This window comes from Megascapheus bottae, chromosome 30 (assembly GCF_031878675.1).
Source record: "Megascapheus bottae isolate mThoBot1 chromosome 30, mThoBot2.hap1, whole genome shotgun sequence".
Lineage (NCBI taxonomy): Eukaryota > Metazoa > Chordata > Mammalia > Rodentia > Geomyidae > Megascapheus > Megascapheus bottae.
The window spans coordinates 3,427,138-3,442,112 of NC_143538.1; the positions used below are offsets into that span (position 1 = coordinate 3,427,138).

General features: G+C 39.0%; 1 protein-coding gene across 1 annotated transcript in view; it reads left to right on the forward strand.

Moving 5' to 3' along the window:
- Myo9a (myosin IXA) overlaps positions 1-14,975 on the forward strand; it is a 121,925-nt gene that overhangs the window by 69,027 nt on the left and 37,923 nt on the right. Inside the window, 9 exon segments of the mRNA XM_090321436.1 lie at positions 955-1,035; positions 2,832-2,942; positions 3,967-4,089; positions 4,550-4,699; positions 5,373-5,692; positions 7,124-8,701; positions 11,020-11,116; positions 11,604-11,619; positions 11,622-11,815. Coding sequence (XP_090177562.1) covers positions 955-1,035; positions 2,832-2,942; positions 3,967-4,089; positions 4,550-4,699; positions 5,373-5,692; positions 7,124-8,701; positions 11,020-11,116; positions 11,604-11,619; positions 11,622-11,815 — 2,670 coding nt within the window.

A 14,975-nucleotide genomic window follows, 5' to 3' on the forward strand; every position in this document is an offset into this window, starting at 1 on the left:
CGTACTAGGCAAGCACTGGACCACTAGGCCATGCTCCTCACCTCTGTTTCCTCTATTCTTTAGTGGAGAAAAATCAGTAAAACATAAAGTAACTTCTTTGAAAAGATCAAGAAATGGGTAAGCCTGTAGCCAGATTAATCAGGGGAAAAGAGGAAAAGATACCGGTTGCTATTATCAGGAAGAAAAGAGGTGACATCATTACATGTTCTACAGACACTAAAATTAAGGGGTACTACCTTACGTGATTATGTTGCTGGATGATTTTAGTTCAAGAATAGAGGCGTGGTGGTGCATACTTTTAATGCCTACCAACACTTAGGAAGCTCAAACAGATTTGTCCGTTTGAGGCCTGTCTGAGCTATATAGCAGGTTCTGGACTAGCCTCAGCAATATAGCAAGAGCCTATTTAAAGTAAAACAACCCCATTACCAACAACAACAACAAAAATGAGTTTGAATATGATTGTTTAATGAAATTAAAAATAATTACTCTGTTTTTAAATTATTAAAATCTTTTATATGTAATATGTACTCGTCAGCCTGTCAGCTTTAAGATTGAACTGTCATTCTTTTTTTTTTTACCAGTCCTGGGCTTAAGCTCAGGACCTGAGGACTGTCCTTGGATTTTTCTCAAGGCTAGAACTCTACCACTTGAGCCTCAGCACCACTTCTGGCTTTTTCTAAGTATGTGGTACCGAGGAATAAAACCCGGGTCTTCATGCATGCTAGGCAAGCACTCTTACCACTAGGCCAAACTCCCGGCCCTGAACTGTCATTCTTAACTTTATCTTTAACCAAAATGGGAATACACACAATATACTTTCCATAAGAAACCCCTTTCTGTGTATATATAGAAAGATTTTGCGTGTCTTACCAACATTATTGTTTATATTTGTGAAGGATTGGCCTATCTGGGAATGAGAGTGTATGCTAATTATTTTACTTTATATTGCAGGCTTCATTAAATAAGCTGATGGAGACACTTGATCAAGCAGAGCCATATTTTGTAAAATGTATTCGCTCTAATGCTGAAAAGGTAAAAATGATAGCATATAGGTTAGGTTACTTCAGATGAAGATTTAAATTGTTTTAAAGAAAATAACAGCTATTACTCTTTGAAGGAAAATAGTGAAAATGAAAATGTTCTGACTATTCTTCTAATATCCACATTTAATCTGTCTATAAAGTTTGTATGGGTTTGATTTTGCATCTCTTTGAACTTAAGAATCGAATTACCTTTTTGAAATTCCACCAGGAAAAGTTTTTTCCTGTGAAACTTTTGTTACTCTGTAGTTTTATCTCTTTTGTTTGGATGCATGCCATACCCTTTAAAAGTGATTGCTCAGTGTGTGCTGCACGTGCGGGGGGTGTGTGCGTGTGTGCGTGTGTGTGTGTGTGTGTGTGTGTGTGTGATGGGGCTTGAACTCAGGAGAGCCTGGGTGCTGTTCCTGAACTCTTTTGATAAAGGCTAGTGGTCTACCACTTTGAGCCAGAGCCCCACATCCAGTTTTCTGGAAGCTAAGGAAATAATAGTCGCACGGACTTTTCTGCCTGTGTTGACTTTGAGCCGAAATCCTCAGAATTCAGGCTCCTGAGTAGCTAGGATTATAAACCTGAACCACCAGCACCTATCACATGGATAGTCTTCATTTCTTTTGTGTGTGTGTGTGGGGGGGTGTGCGGTGAGTCATGGGGCTTGGACTCTGGGTCTGGGTGCTGTCCCTGAGCTCTTCAGCTCAAGACTACCAACCTACCCTTGAGCATAAGCCCCACTTCCCATTTTCTAGAGGTTAATTGGAGATAAGAGTCTCAGGTCCTTTTGTGCCCAGGCTGGCTTTGAACCTTGATCCTCAGATCTCAGCCTCTTGAGTTTCTAGGATTACAGGCATGAGCCACCATGCCCGGCTTGATTTCTATTTTCTACCACAGTTTCCTGTATTAGAACTTTTTAAGAAAACTTATATAAGTATCTGTGCTTTTTTCTCACTATGCTAGGTAGCTAGTACTTGTAAGCTTTTCTCTCATAGTGATTAGAAAGGAAACTGTCATTTAAAGTTAAACAGAAATTAATTATTATGTATTAATAATTAAATATTTCAGGCCTCCAGATAAGTACTAAATATTAGCTATTCTCTAATATATATTCTTCATTTGATTTTTTTCCCCCCTTGATACCTGGTCTGTCCTTTCTACTAACAAAAGATACTTTGGATTGCCTTAGAGGAACATTGAAAATAATATTTAGGGAATAATATTTAAAAAAAACTCGAAGTGTGCATCTTTGTAAATGTGTTAAGATGTATTTCAAGACCTGTTTTAAGAGTTGTGCTAGCATTCTACCACTTGAGCATGCCTCCACTCTGGTATTTTGCTTATTAATTTTGGAGGTCTCATAAGGTTTTTTCATGGGCTGGCTTTGAAACGCAATCCTCAACTCTCAGCTTCCTGTGTAGCTGGATTACAGATGTGAACCATTGGCAGCCAACTGTTAACAGTTTGACTGAACTATGTCTGAGAAGATTAATGTTGTTACTGATTTTATGATATTGAATTATGAGGATTTGGGGCAACTACATTCTTACGAAGTTGTTGAGGTTCAGTGCCTTAATGGCTGGAGAAGCCTGAAGCTTGGATTTCCTCCTTTAGGGTTGGACAGTCAGAAGTTTTCTGAAGCTACTGCCTGGGAGGCAAGCTTGTGACAGTACTTTTGCTGTCTTCACCAGGGTAACCTGTAATCCCTAGGTATCCTAAAGTTAGCTTGTGTTGAAGAGGGATCCTAATTTGAATATATACTATTCTAGGCTGACCTTTGTTCCATTTGTTTTGTTTTAGCTGCCCTTGAGATTCAACGATGCCTTGGTACTAAGACAGCTTCGGTATACTGGGATGCTAGAAACAGTTCGAATTTGCCAATCAGGATACAGCTCCAAATATTCTTTCCAGGTTATATACTTCAGTAATGATATTTATATACTTATATATATATTCATGTTAAGTAAATCCTTCCTCCATATTTTGCTTAATATTACGTTGGATCCCTCTTGTTTTTTTTTCCTCCCTTCTCCTTTTGAAAAGGATTAAGAACTTGCTTCCATTGAATGCCAACTATCACATTAAGCTTGTACTGTAATAGAGTCCTCTTATTTGGCTGTTCTAATTAGATCAGTGTTTGCTAACTGTAAATATTCTTGTAACAGCTTTTCTTCAAGCTGACTTTTTTAGTCATTGAAGTAATTCAATCAGAGTTACCTATTCAGAAGAAAAGTTTCTGTGCAGTTTTCCCTAGTTTCTCAGCAGGATTTTCTTTCATAGGAAACTACAAGGATGGCACATAGCTGTTACTACCAGCTACTGTTGCTACAAGGGTAGAAATTCTATAGGGGCCTTTCAGCAGCTCTGTTCTTTCAGGAGCAATTCAGCTGCCACCTTTGCTTATTTTTCTTGTTTATACATTTCAGATTCTTGTTAAATAACTTATTTTCTTTGGCCTTTAACACAAACATTGTCAAAATGGATAATTAGCTCCTACTCTTTGTTTTTCTTCCATTTCCATTGACAATGTAGTATGTAGATTTGGAATCCTTCCTCCTGCCTGTGTTTTTTAAATTAGCCTTTTATATTTTATAATAATAAGTACACCCTCCCCCCGTTTTGCCAGTCCTAGGCTTGAGCTCAGGGCCTGAGCACTGTCCTTGGACTTTCTCAAGGCTAGAGCTCTACCACTTGAGCCTCAGCACCACTTCCGGCTTTTTTCTATGTATGTGGTACCGAGGACTTGAACCATGGTCTTCGTGCATTCTAGGCACGAACTCTACCAGTAGGCCAAACTCCCGCCCCCACACTTTTTTTTAAACTGTGTTTTAAAAGAATAAGAAAAGGATTTTTTTAAAAAAGAATAATTAGCTAGTTTATGGTCTTACTTACATACAATTTCTTTGTGATTTTCCATTTTCTTTTTATTTTCTAGGATTTTGTAAGCCACTTTCATGTACTTCTTCCCCGAAATATTATTCCATCCAAATTTAACATTCAAGATTTCTTCAGGAAAATAAACCTTAATCCAGAAAATTATCAAGTTGGAAAAACCATGGTAAATATATGCAGTCTTTGCCAAAACCAGGTGCTCCGTGTATGTGTGTGTGTGTGTGTGTGTGTGTGTGTGTGTGTGTGTGTAAGTAAAATTTATTTATTTATTATTTTTTGTTGGTCCTGGGACTTGAACTCTGGGCCTGGGCACTATCCCTGAACTCTTCAGCTCAAGGCTCCACTGTACCCCTCTGCCTGGATGTTGTCCCTGAGGTCTTCAGCTCAAGGCTATCACCCTACCCCCTGAGCCACTGCATTACTTCTGGTTTCTTGTGGTTATTTGGAGATTAGAGCATGGTCTTTAGTGCCTGGGCTGGCTTTGAGCTGTGATCTTCAGATCTCAGCTTCCTGAGTGGCTAGGATTACAGGAGTGAGCCATCATGCCTGGCCAGAAGTGGTACTTCTTGAAATAAAATTTTCATTTCTTCTTAAGCTGCATCCCCTGTCTATCTTCCTTTTGGTAGGTCTTCCTAAAGGAGAAGGAACGGCAACACTTACAAGACCTGCTTCACCAAGAGGTCCTTCGCAGAATCATACTGTTGCAGCGATGGTTCAGGGTCTTACTATGCAGGCAGCATTTTCTTCACTTGAGACAGGCGTCCATTGTTATCCAGGTGGGATGAGCACGAGAGTGTCTTTCTTTGTTTGGCCTTTGTTTAATAACTAGAACTATTTCATTGTGAAATATTTAATAATGAAACTTCAGGGGCTGGGAGTTTGGCCTAGTGGTAGAGTGCTTGCCTAGCATGCTTGAAGACATGGGTTCGATTCCTTGGTACCACATACATAGAAAAAAAGCCGGAAGTGGTGCTGAGGCTCAAGTGGTAGAGCTCTAGCCTTGAGAAAGTCCAAGGACAGTGCTCAGGCCCTGAGCTCAAGCCAAGGACTGGCAAAAAAAATAAAATTAAAAAAAATAATGGAACTTCAGGGATAAGAATATATTCTGCTCCTTGTTCAAATGCTGAACACCCACCAGATTGCCAGAATGTAATAATAGACTGCTCATGTCACTGTTGTTTGTATAAGGCAGCCTTATGGATCCATTATGGATGAAGGTGGTCTTTAGCACCTATCGTAGATCAGAAGTAGTGTGCAATCACCCTTCCAGTAGCAGTGCCTTCCTTGACTTTGGTAAAATGCAATTACAAAAAGCAAAATCTTTTATTTTAACCGTGAACCTATTTAGCCCCTTAGTCTCTAATTATGGCATAAGAAATTTATCTTGGTTTTCCTCTCTTCTGTAACTAAGAGTGGTATCATGACAGCCAGTGTCTGTTGTCTTCTCAGCGATTCTGGAGGAAGCGCATGAATCTGAAGCAAGACAGAGATGTGGCTGTGCAGAAGGATGCTTTCGTGATGGCTAGTGCAGCTGTCTTGCTCCAAGCGTCCTGGAGAGCTCACTTGGAGAGGCAGCGGTTCTTGGAGCTGCGGACTTCAGCCATCATCATTCAGCAGAGATGGAGGGAGCTCTATAGGCGCAGGCACATGGCTGCTACTTGTATACAAGCCAGATGGAAAGGCTATAGGGAAATTAAGAGGTACAGAGAACAAAGGGACCAGATTATCCTTTTGCAGTCAACATATAGAGGATTCAGAGCAAGACAAAGGTAATATACATTTTTTAAAGGATGCTTATTGTACAAATAAATGTTAGGTAAAACAGAACAGTGAAAACAAAAATATCTGTTTGGAACTGTGATTTTTTTAAATTCTGCCAGTGAACTGAACACTGCAGAAAAGAGTATTTGTTTAGCAGATGATAACCTGTCATCATAGCGGCACCTTATTGAGAAATTAAAGTTTCCTTTTTTTTTTTGCCAGTCCTGGGCTTGAGCTCAGAGCCTGAGCCCTGTCCTTGGGATTTCTCAAGGCTAGAGCTCTACCACTTGAGCTTCAGCACCACTTCCAGCTTTTTTCTATGTATGTGGTACCAAGGAATTGAACCCAGGTCTTCGTGCATGCTAGGCAGGCACTCTACCACGAGGCCAAACTCCCGGCCCCTGTCAAGTTTCCATTTTAAGGGATAATTCTTGGTTTGAACATGAACACACATACCATACCAGGCTTCAAGTGCCCTTTCAGATTTAGCTATTGAAATCTAAAGCAGAGATACATATAAATAATATATATCATATAGGTGTCAACTGTAAAATAATCTCAACTCCAAAATAATAAAGCAGTCAAGTATTCTTGAAAAATTATTCAGTAATCTTTTTTAATATAATACTATTCCTTTTTTGAACTACTTTGTGTATACTCTGCTTTGTATGGTTTCTTTTCTTTACTAGAGTGTGATGCATCTTCAACTCCTACATTGTCTGGTCTATAATGGAAGTTGAGTAAATGTTTATTACGTTAAATTGGATTAAAAACCTCTACCATCTGTAGTTATAACTGCTGGCTATTACTTTTACATTAGATTTAATCTTACAGAATTGTCAACATTCAACTATTTTTACCTTCACATTTAAGAACTAACATAAAATATTGACATTATTAAAATGAGAGATTTCCTTTTCAGTTAATATTTTGGCTAGTGTGTCCTTATAATGAAAATATCTGACTCATGTAAACAGAATGTAAAATAATGAAATCAAGTTAGTATAAGAAATACTAAGGTTTTATAAGAAGAAAATTTCAAAGCTTGATGCAGTATACCCACCAATCCCAGATATTTAGGAGGCTGAATCAGGTAGAGAACTGGAGCCCAAGATTCAAGGCTCACCTTGAATGCAACATAAAAAGACCCCATATCTGAGCTTTTTTGCTCAAAGCAGGTACTCTAGTACTTCTTGCCTTTTTTGGGGGGGGGGGGGAGCGGTGCTTTTAAATGGAGCTAAGAGTCTCACTGACCTTCCTGCTCTGGCTGGCTTTGAACTGTGATCCTCAGATCTCAGCCTCCTGAGTAGCTGGGTGTGAGCCACTGGCACCTGGAAATGACCTTTCATTATTTAAAAAAAAAATTCTTGTAAATGTACTTTCTCCAGTGATAACAAAGATATATTTGTATTTTTTTAAATATACATATATATATATAGGTTTAAAGCTTTAAAAGAACAAAGACTAAAAGAATCCAAACAAGAACATGGATTGGTGAATAACAAGGCATATGGAACTCTGGATATTCAGGGTTCAGACCCTGCAGAATGGGAGGATTGTTCCTTTGACAACAGAGTGAAAGCTGTAGAAGAATATAAATCTGTAATGGAGAGTAATCGAATTAACCGTGACAGTTCAGTGGACTTGTCAAAAGAGTCTCCAGACAGGTGGCAGGAAAGAGGCCGAAGCCCAAGTGGTGTGGACTTGCAGGAAGAAGTGATTGTGAGAGAGAGGCCCAAGTCCCTGGAGGATCTGCATCAGAAGAAAGTGAGTCGGGCCAAAAGAGAGAGTCGGAGAATGAGAGAACTGGAGCAAGCTATATTTAGCTTGGAATTGTTGAAAGTCCGTTCTCTAGGTGGTGTGTCACCTTCTGAGGAACGTAGGTGGTCTACAGAACTGATGCCTGATGGCCTTCAGTCTCCCCAGGGTACACCAGATAGTGAAAGCTCTCAGGGAAGCTTAGAACTTCTCAACTGTGAGGAAAGTCAAAAAAGCAAACAAGAATCCATAACTTTAAATGAGGGAGATTTGCAAGTTCCATCATGTAAGATACCTAGCAATACACAGCTTGATTCCCAAGACACTGCCCTCAGTGCCTCAAGTGGGGCCTGTTCTGCACTGGCTCAGAAAGGAGCACCTCCTGACTCAGAGCATGTGAAGAATGGGACTATGAAGGAACAGCCGGTTTGCAGTTCAGAACCTATTGCCTGTATACCCCAGCTGAGAGAGTCTTTTATTTCTAATAGTCTGCCTACATTTTTTTATATTCCTCATCAAGACCCCCTGAAAATAAGTTCCCAGTTAGACACAGATATGCAAAGAAACAAATTCTTGGAAAATGAAGATTCACAGAGGACAGCTCTTACTTTGGATATGAATAGAGAAGCTGGAAAGTGCCACTCCTCAACAGATCAGTTAGGTTCTTTGAGTCCAAATTCTTCCAATACTGTGCTTAGGAAATTAGAAAAGCTGAACACAGAGAAGGAAAAAAGGCAAAAACAGATGCAACAGCAGAATGAAAAGGAGATGATGGAACAGATTCGCCAGCAAACAGATATTTTGGAGAAGGAACGTAAAGCCTTCAAGACAGTTGAACAAGCAAGGCCTGGGGAATCTCTCCTGCTGTCTTCTTTCTGTCACTCAAAGCAAAGAGCAGAGAGACCATCTTCTCTCCTTATCCTAAACACAGCAAGCAAAGGAGATGTAACCAAAAGAGATGTAACTGTTGCCCTAAAGGACAGTTCCCCTGTTCACTTACCCCTGAAGGACCGGCCTGTCACTTTGTTCTTTGAAAGAAAAGGAAGCCTATGCCAGTCTAGTACTGTCAATGAGTTGTCCAAAACAGAAGGAACAAGCACTCAGCAGAATGTAGCCTGTAAACTTTCCAATAATCGCATTTCAAAAAGAGAACATCTTAGGCCAGCTCAGTCTTCCAGCCGTAAATCCAGTGACCCTTCCAGAGAGGGGAATACAAGGGCCATTTTCTTCACGCCAAAGGACAATATGAGTACTTTCCTGTAAGTGACTTATTTTTGCATATCAATGGGAAACTCCATGGAGTATTTTATTAAGGTGCCTTATATTCTGCCCTGTTTATATAGGTTCTGCTCAGACTAACCATTTTCTCTTTGAAAAGTATTAGCCTTCTGAAGTTGGATAGTTATATCCTAGGAATCCTTGAACACAGATAACAGAGGTGTTTATTCTTCCCTATTAAGGAAACACTTGGGAAGGGGAATGCAGAGCTTGTAGATTTCATGGGTTGTCCTAAGCTATGAAGTGATGGTTGTCTTAGAGCTTTAAAGTTTTTTTTTTTTTTTTTTTTTTTGCCAGTCCTGGAGACTGAACACAGGGCCTAGACACTGTCCTTGAGAGCTTTCGCAAGGCTAGCAATTTACCCTTGAGCCACAGTCCCACTTCTGGATTTTTTTGTGTATGGTACTAAGGGATTGAGCCGAGGGCTTCATGCATGCTAGGCAAGCACTCTACCACTACTCTTCTACTAGGCCACACTCCAGGCCAGGCTTTTTTTTTTTTTTTTGTCAATCATGGGACTTTTCTGTGTATATGGTACTGAGGAATTGAACTTGGGTCTTCATGCATGCTAGGCAAACACTCTACCACTAGGCCAAACTCCTGGTCCCAGAAAGCAGATTTTATAGAAAGCATTTACAAATATAAGCAAGAACCTATTGTTTTATTTTTCCACTGAGTGTTGTTACAGTGTTTTGAACTTAGGGTCTCTTCCTGCCTGTGGACCAGAAGACTGCCATAAAGTTCACAGGCTGTAGCAAAGAGAATTAATCATACAGAAATAAGGGGTGTTGAAATAGATTTCCGTGAGCCAGTGCTCATGCCTGTAATCCTAGATATTCAGAAAGTTAAGATTTGAGGATCTTTGAAGCCAGCCTGGGAAAGAAAGTCCACAAAACTCTGACCTTCAGTTAGCAATCAAAAAAATCAGAAGTAGAGCTGTGGCTTAAGTGGTAGAGTGCTAGCCTTAAGCAAAAAAGCTCAGAAACACCTCCCAGACTCTGAGTTTAAGCCCAAGGACCAGAACACACATACATACACACACAATTTCCTGCCATTCTGTTTAAGCTTAATGATAGTAGATATGTGGTTGTTGGTTGTGTAATATGTATAGTTATTGGATCCATTTATGTGGAGTTTTTTTTTTAGAGTTGTACATTCCATAAAAGTCCCCTTGTAAGTTACTCCTTTTATTATTTTTCTAAGATATATGGTCTTAATTCTCTTTGATATTTGATTGCTTTATCTTACTGACACATATCTTCAAAAGGAATACACACCAGATTTATATATAAGAAAGCCTACAGATAAAATTTCTATTTTGAATGTCCTGTTTGGTAAATAATACTAGGAATCTTAGCAGTTTACATAAATTTGTGTTTCTGAATTATCCAGTCTATTGCACATAGTACAGATGTGGGCACTAGGGCCCATGGAGGTAAAAGAGGTGAGTAGGAAAAGTTGTCTTCTGTGTCATAATAGTAAAATCACATAGTAGTTAGCCTTACCTGTTTAATGAAGGAGAACAAATATAAATTCTGGGGGGTGGGAATGTGGTTTAGTGGTTGAGTGCCTGCCTAGCATGAATGAAGCCCTGGGTTCCATTCCTCAGTACTGGAAACACTAGAAGTAGTGTAAGTAGTAGAGCACTAATTTTGAGCAAAAGAAGCTTAGAGACAGTGCCCAGGCCCTGAGTTCAACCCCCAGGACTGGCAAAAAAAAAAAAAGAGGAAGAAAGGAATTCTGGAGAAATCTGAAATGTAACGTTTAAAAGCTTGGCTGCCATATGTCCTACTAGTTGTCTTTTTCGGGGGCGAAAGACCAGAAGGTTAGCTGTGGCAAAGGAACTTTTTTTTTTGGTAGGTCATGAGGCTTGAACTCTGGGCCTGGATGCTGTCCCTGAGCTCTTTCAGCTTCAGGCTATCGCCCTACCCTTGAGCCAAGCCCCACTTCCCATTTATTTATTTTTTTCCCTAGAGGTTAATTGAAGATAAGAGTCTGTTTCTTTTGTGCCTGGGCTGGCTTTGAATCTTGATCCTCAGGTCTCAGTCTCCTGAGTAGCTAGGATTACAGGCGTGAGCCACTGCACCTGACTTATATGTGGATTCTTTAATAATAGTATTAATAGAGTAAATCAGAGAAATCTGACTCTTTTGGGACTTAACTAAGATCTGGAATTACTTAAAAAATTTGCTAGAATTCTTAGACTTTGCTTTTTAGAGTATAATTCATATTATACTTTAGGACTACTTCCATGAGATTTGCTAGGAACGGAAATGTAATACTATTGTTTTATTTAAAGTGTGGACAAGGAATCGTTACACAGTGGAAATCCTCAAGCCAGTAAACGAGATGAACCAGCTTGGAAACCTAAGTGTGTAGGGCCGGACCAACGAGAGGTAAGTCCTAAAGTTTGTTTATATATCACATAAAGTAGATGTACATTGTTTTGAAAGTTATTCTTATAGGTAGAGAACTTCATCAACTTATGTACTCCTAAGTGTTTTTAGAGAAAGAATGAGATAAACCTGTTATAATTAGAAAGGCATATTTCAGACAAAGAATGGTGCCTAAAAAAAACTCAGATTGTGTTTGCCAAAAAGGAGTTGCTAAGAAAAAGGAGGCAGTTTGTTCAGGTGACCTTGGTGTGACTTCTTAGGGCAGTGGAGAAGAACAGTGTAGATGTAGCTTCCTTGGTCCACAGTGATGTACATGGGTTCTGTTAGGTCATTCCTATTACTTCCACCAGCAGAAAGGTATGGTGGGGTGGAGGGAAGTTTTAGGAAATTCATGAGCCCTCTTTCATTGGCATCATCTCCAAAAGAAAACAACCACAAAACCCCCAAAACATTGTTGTGTTATTTGTTTTATCATTTGGTCAAGCAGGTTGCCAGACCGGCCCATAAAAGAAAGCTCGAATGGCGCGGACGCGCTCCGATTTCTTGACTAGAGGTACTTTTGCCGATGGGGAGGGGGATACAGAGGAAGATGATTACGATGACATTATTGAGCCCCTTCTCTCCCTTGACCAAGCTTCTCACTCTGAGCTAGAGCCTGAATCCAGCCTGGGTCAGGCCTCTCACAGTGACTCCGAAATGGTAATTTTATAGCAATTAAGAGAAATAAACAGCAAGTAAATCTGATGGGAATACTCTTTGCTAATCTAAAGCTAACCTTCACAGCTTCTCCCCCTGTAATGGTTTGTGCATAGGAAACCTCAGTGAACACAGCAACTAAAGCTAAGTCTTGGTAGGACTCAAGTAAAACACATTTTATCAGTGTATTAGACAAAGTCAAGGCTATTTATATTAGCACAGATGTAGAAATTACAGAAATTACATCTTAAAAGGACTAAGGAAGGGCTGGAGATACGGCTCAGTCTAGTAAACATGAGGCCCCATATTCAAACACGCACAAAATTTGGGACTCAGAAGTAACTTCATGTCAAAGTGCTTGTCTAGCAATTATAACACCCCAGGTTTGATTCCCCAGTACCAAAATGAATATCCAAAAACCGACCTAAGTAGGTAGGGGTCCATTTCTTAAGGGCCATAGGCATGTTACATTTTGTAGATCATACATTCAGTGTTGCAGCTACTTAGTTTGACCACTGAAGTTTAATTGCAGTCATTATAATTAAGGGGCATAACTGTGTTCTAATAAAAATATGAACAGCAAACTATTTGGGTTGGTTTACTGGTCCCTAGTATATGGAGTAAAATAGCTGTTAAATCACTGGAATTTTAGCTGAAATGTTACTTTATTTCTTTATTTTTTTTTACTTTGAAGCTTGATATATCCTCTCTCCATTTTTTTGGGGGGGTGGGGTGGATCATGGGACAGAAAATATGAATTTTTTAAAAAGTAGCCAGATGTGGTAGTGCACACTCAGCCTGTATAGAGAAAGCTTGCCTCAAAAAACTAAAATGAAACAGCCAGGTGTGGTGGCTCACACCTGTAATCCTAGCTACTCAAGAAGCTGAGATCTGAGGATCACAGTTCAAACCCAGCTTGGGCATGAAAGTCCCCTGAGACTAATCTCCAGTTAACCACCAAGAAACCGGAAGTGGCGCTGTGGCTCAAAGTGTACTAGCCTTGAGTTGAAGTGCACAGGGACAGTGCCTATACCCTGAGTTCAAGCCCCATGACATCCTCCCCCCCCCCCCCCCCGCAAAAAAAAAGGCAACAAACAAAAACAACCCAAGGTTTGGGTATATAGCTTAGAAGCAGAGTACTTGGCCTGTATGTGCAAAGGTCTAGGATCAGTCTGCAACCACACACACAACTACACATACACTGAGCATAATTTTCTTGTTCCAGCCAGCCAAAGAAAAGGCTATATATAATGTGACTTTGTATTAGTCATGCATTATAAATTGGCATTGTTTATTTGAATAAAGCTGTGTTATTTTTGGCTAAGAACATAACTTTATCATCATATCAGCTGAAATTAGATACATATGTAGTTTGATAAGTATGAGTCACAAGTAGATACATTAAGGTAAAGAATCTCATTTTAGAATTGTTCTAAAAATATACAGTATCTGAATCAAATGTGTCTCATGAACTAAGCATTGCTGAAGGCATGTTTTATTTTCATGGATATCCATAAATTTAATTATCCATTCACTTTAGTATATATACTCATTATGGAAAAAGGTCATGATAATCTTTGAATTATTAGACAGTTTAGCTTGGGTCTTGTTTAAGACTCTGAATTTCATTGAAGTCCCAATTAAGTTAAAATTTCTAATTTTCAAAATACTGTCATTGGAATTACCCCTGTGGAAGGCTAACCCAGTTTTTAAGTGATAATATTTATGTTTCATGAGGGGGAAAAGTGAAAACAAACCAAAAATATACAAGACATTTTTCTTAAAACAAGTTATTAAGCTAAGCCAAAGTATAGGATTACCTGTTAATTTATAGGCTCAAATAACTCAGTTTTGAAGGCCACCTTATTTGAGTTAAAGATAATAAAATACATTTGTTTCTATGATAACTAGTTAGACATGAAGCTTTGTAAGGGAATAAATGAATTTTATTGAAAATTCAGCTTGGAGAAACTTAGCATTTATAACTGCTGTTCTGTTCCTGAGAGTTTCTTTTGTAACAACCTTCAGTCCTTTGGTGGTAGAATACATGACTTTAGGAAATCTTGTTGAGATGAAGCAGATGTTGGGCTTTCTGCTTGGAGCGTGGGGCTCCTTTTGGTGTTCCAGCCCCTGTCACCTGCTTGACCGTCACTGCATGCCAGTAGTTGTAGAGCAGCTCCCTGCACAGTGCTGGTCACCCTTCAGCTTCCTCACTGCCTTTCTCCTTCCTCACCAGCTATGTCTAGGAGCAGCAGGTGGTGCTTGTTTCTTGTAGACACTTGCATGAAGAAGCCTTGCTTTCTAGAATATGCTAATAGAGATACTGGGGGTGGGAGTAGGGAGGGAAGGAACAATTTTTAAGTGTGTTTATCTTGAAAATTTGCTATTATCTAATATTACCTGATATTTTGAGGTCATCATGTTGCTGTTTTTAAGGGGAATCTATTGCATTCTCAAAATTGAGATTTTTAAAGTAGGCTTGAATTTTTAAAAACATACTTTTTTATTAAAGAACTTATTAACATTGATTTTTACATCATATTTCAAATGATATGTTTACCAAACAAGTATCCAAGAAGGGAATCTCCATATACAATCACAGTCACTTAGTAAAAGCATATTTTTAAGAATTGAAGTTTTTCTTCTAGAAAATGATTCTGTTACTGATATTTGTTTAGGAATGAGTCATTAAATCTTAAAAAATGACCTTCTGACCTTTATAGTCAAGAAATAATACATAATGGGATTTTAAGATAAACAATGCATCTTGAGTTACATAATTATTCATCATTTGTTACCTGCTGTGAGAGAGGGAAAGTAAGAGTAGTAGTTTCTTTCTTGCAGAACTTATGTGTTAGCTTCCTACCTCCAGCTCTGCTATTTTAAATACTCTGTGTGTTCTTGTTCTTACACTACAATTTAGACATTTGCCAAGAATGACATACATGCTAGGCTATGCAATATTTTTTTAATGACTTTCATATAACTTTTTATTTTTTCTGCCTTTTAGATGATAACTGGGTTAGGAAAACCTATCTGAAAGGGCTAAGGAACATAACTTACTTACATAGTTTCTTCTACCCTTACCCAAACCCAAAGCTATACTCTGTGGAGAAGACTCCAACATTGTAAAACTGAATCTCTCATTACATCTATCACATTG